Source organism: Cantharellus anzutake, assembly GCF_015039405.1.
Source record: "Cantharellus anzutake strain C23 chromosome Unknown EI90scaffold_190, whole genome shotgun sequence".
In the NCBI taxonomy this organism is placed as follows: Eukaryota; Fungi; Basidiomycota; class Agaricomycetes; order Cantharellales; family Hydnaceae; genus Cantharellus; species Cantharellus anzutake.
In genome coordinates this window covers 122,338-124,688 of record NW_024067140.1, presented here as the reverse complement: position 1 = coordinate 124,688, position 2,351 = coordinate 122,338, and the positions used below count along the sequence as shown (strand labels likewise).

Here is a 2,351-nt window from a genome sequence, read left to right as displayed (position 1 = left end):
AAGTGGGATCCAATCCATGTGTGACCATGCTGCTGGGTGGGTGTGGGAATTTGGTCTGTGGTGACTAGGAATGTGTCCAGAAAGATTGGAAGAAAATAATGAATGGTATATGCAATGTGTTTTGTGAACTGATCATGTGCTGGGATGGGGAAATTGCAATATTCAGTTCATCTAGGGTGCAGTGGCAATTCCTGCCTACAATGTCCTGAGGTGCCCCCTATAAAGGCCCACATAGTGGTTGTCCAAGGTGCAACTGTGGGGGTTTGCTGATGATTGCTCTAATTGCTCAGGAGCACTCAACAGCTAGCTCAATGAGAGCATCTGCCGGTTTTCATGATGTGCTGGGACAAGTACACAAGGATTTTCCATATTGCCCCCAATTGGTCTGTAGGGAAAGGGTTGTCCCATGTTCTGATTTCATCTTTATTACATTCATCACACCCACATCAGTCTTCTCTAATTTGATATGGCAGCTGAAGCCCATGGACCATCAATACCACAATGATACATAGATGGTTCCCATTCATTGAACAGCTCCATAAATAGGTGTCTGTACATTGTGCTGATAACCTATATGTATGGTTAGGCATACCTCCAGCTTTTTGTCAGTCCTTCCTTCCTAATTCCCCTGTTCTTCACAACCCATCTGTTGGCTACAGCAATGAAGTTCTCAACTGCAGCTATTATTGTCATTACCCTCACAACAACAACTCTGGCCCTTGCTGCCTCCATCCCTATCAGGATGCCAAAGGGTCCAGTAAAGCCTGACTCATACATCATGTATGTCCCACCCACAGGCATAACATAACACTGGCTGATTCGCTACTTAGTAAGCTGAAATCTGGTGCAAATTTAGAAGACCATATCGAAAGTATTACTCGGATATCCACCCAGAACCCTGGGTCAAAATTCTTAGTCACTTACCGGTATCAGAGTAAGTGGATATCATCAGAGAATCCCCATTAATATGCTAACTTTTGTAGTCCTGAATGGCTATTCAGTATATGCAACTGGAACACCCCTTAGTTGCATTCTCATTTGCTCTGAAGTTGACTATGTCGAAGCAGATGTCACAACTTCCAGTGACAATGATGTCCACCATGTGAATGAAAGGGATGTGGCAGAGAGCGATGACATTGCTGTTGAAATGGAGGATGAGGATGACCCAGTTGGACTCAAAGCACGTGTAACTGGGCAGGAAGTAATGGTTTTCATAATCGCTACTGGAGTTTTTACATCCCACAACAGCCTCAGTGGTGATGAAATTGATGAGTTTGGCCAGCTTGTACCGCGGGTTGCTCCTGGTCCGGTGTGTATCTCTTTCAAGTTATGTACTCCCTACCATATATGTTCACTCATCCCTGCTTGAATGCACAGGGCTTCGGTTACCGTTATTCAACTTTGGGGGATGAGGATGGCCTGGGCACATTTTTGGCTGGGTTGGCAATAGGGATCGGTTATAGCGTTGCACCAACTGCCATGGCTATTTCACTCAAAGTCTGCAAATCCCATTTAAACGTGCGCTCCATCAACATACTCAAAGCCATCGAATATGCCTACAAACAATTTCAAAAGACTCCTGAACTTTCGACCATCGTTCTGATAACTGCCAACCTACGATACAGTCAGGCAATTAATGATGCCATCACTCTGGCCACCAACCATGGGTTGTATGTGGTAGTTGCTGCTGGGGATGGCCGCATGGATGCAAGCTTTTCCAGTCCTGCATCTGCTCCCGGAGCTATCACTGTTGGTGCTGTTGACTGCTTCCACAACTTCCTATCCATATCCAACTATGGACCGCTTGTTGATGTTTTTGCTGATGGTTTCAATGCTCAAAGTGCTTGGATTGGCCGTGTGGATGCAATAAATAGCTTGACTGGCACTGGCCCGGCAGCTGCACGTGTTGCATCCATATTAGCTGATGCTTTACGTCGAGCTGAAAATAAGCAGCTGACTCCTGCTCAAATACTTAGAAAAATGCAGGATAATGCTGCACCAGTAGTTAAAGGCCAACCAGAGGGAACTAGAAACTATCTGGCACAAGTTGGGTGGTGACTATAGATGTACATGGTGCACAACCTGGTCCACAATCTTTTTCCTCACACACTTTGTAAAACCTGTACAGCATGCCCACATTACTTCAGATGTGTTAGGACATGAGCATAACAAGATATATATTATCAGATGTACCCAACAGTCATGTACACATGTGATCCCCACATGATATCCTCTTGGCTTACATTGCCCTACCAGGATGGAGGAATGGAACTGTCATATCTGTTGTTGTGGGGACAAGTCCGTGCAGGCTAAAACAAGCCCCATTGCACACTTCACCCTTACTGCATCAG

General features: G+C 45.3%; 1 protein-coding gene across 1 annotated transcript; it reads left to right on the top strand.

Moving 5' to 3' along the window:
* Positions 1-661: 661 nt before the first annotated feature.
* Positions 662-2,058, top strand: EI90DRAFT_3137471 (peptidase S8/S53 domain-containing protein; the record flags this gene model as incomplete). Its single annotated transcript, XM_039064853.1, has 4 exons — positions 662-780; positions 831-934; positions 984-1,309; positions 1,378-2,058. The coding sequence occupies 4 exons, from the start codon at positions 662-664 to the stop codon at positions 2,056-2,058; spliced, it is 1,230 nt and encodes a 409-aa protein (XP_038908010.1).
* Positions 2,059-2,351: the final 293 nt, after the last annotated feature.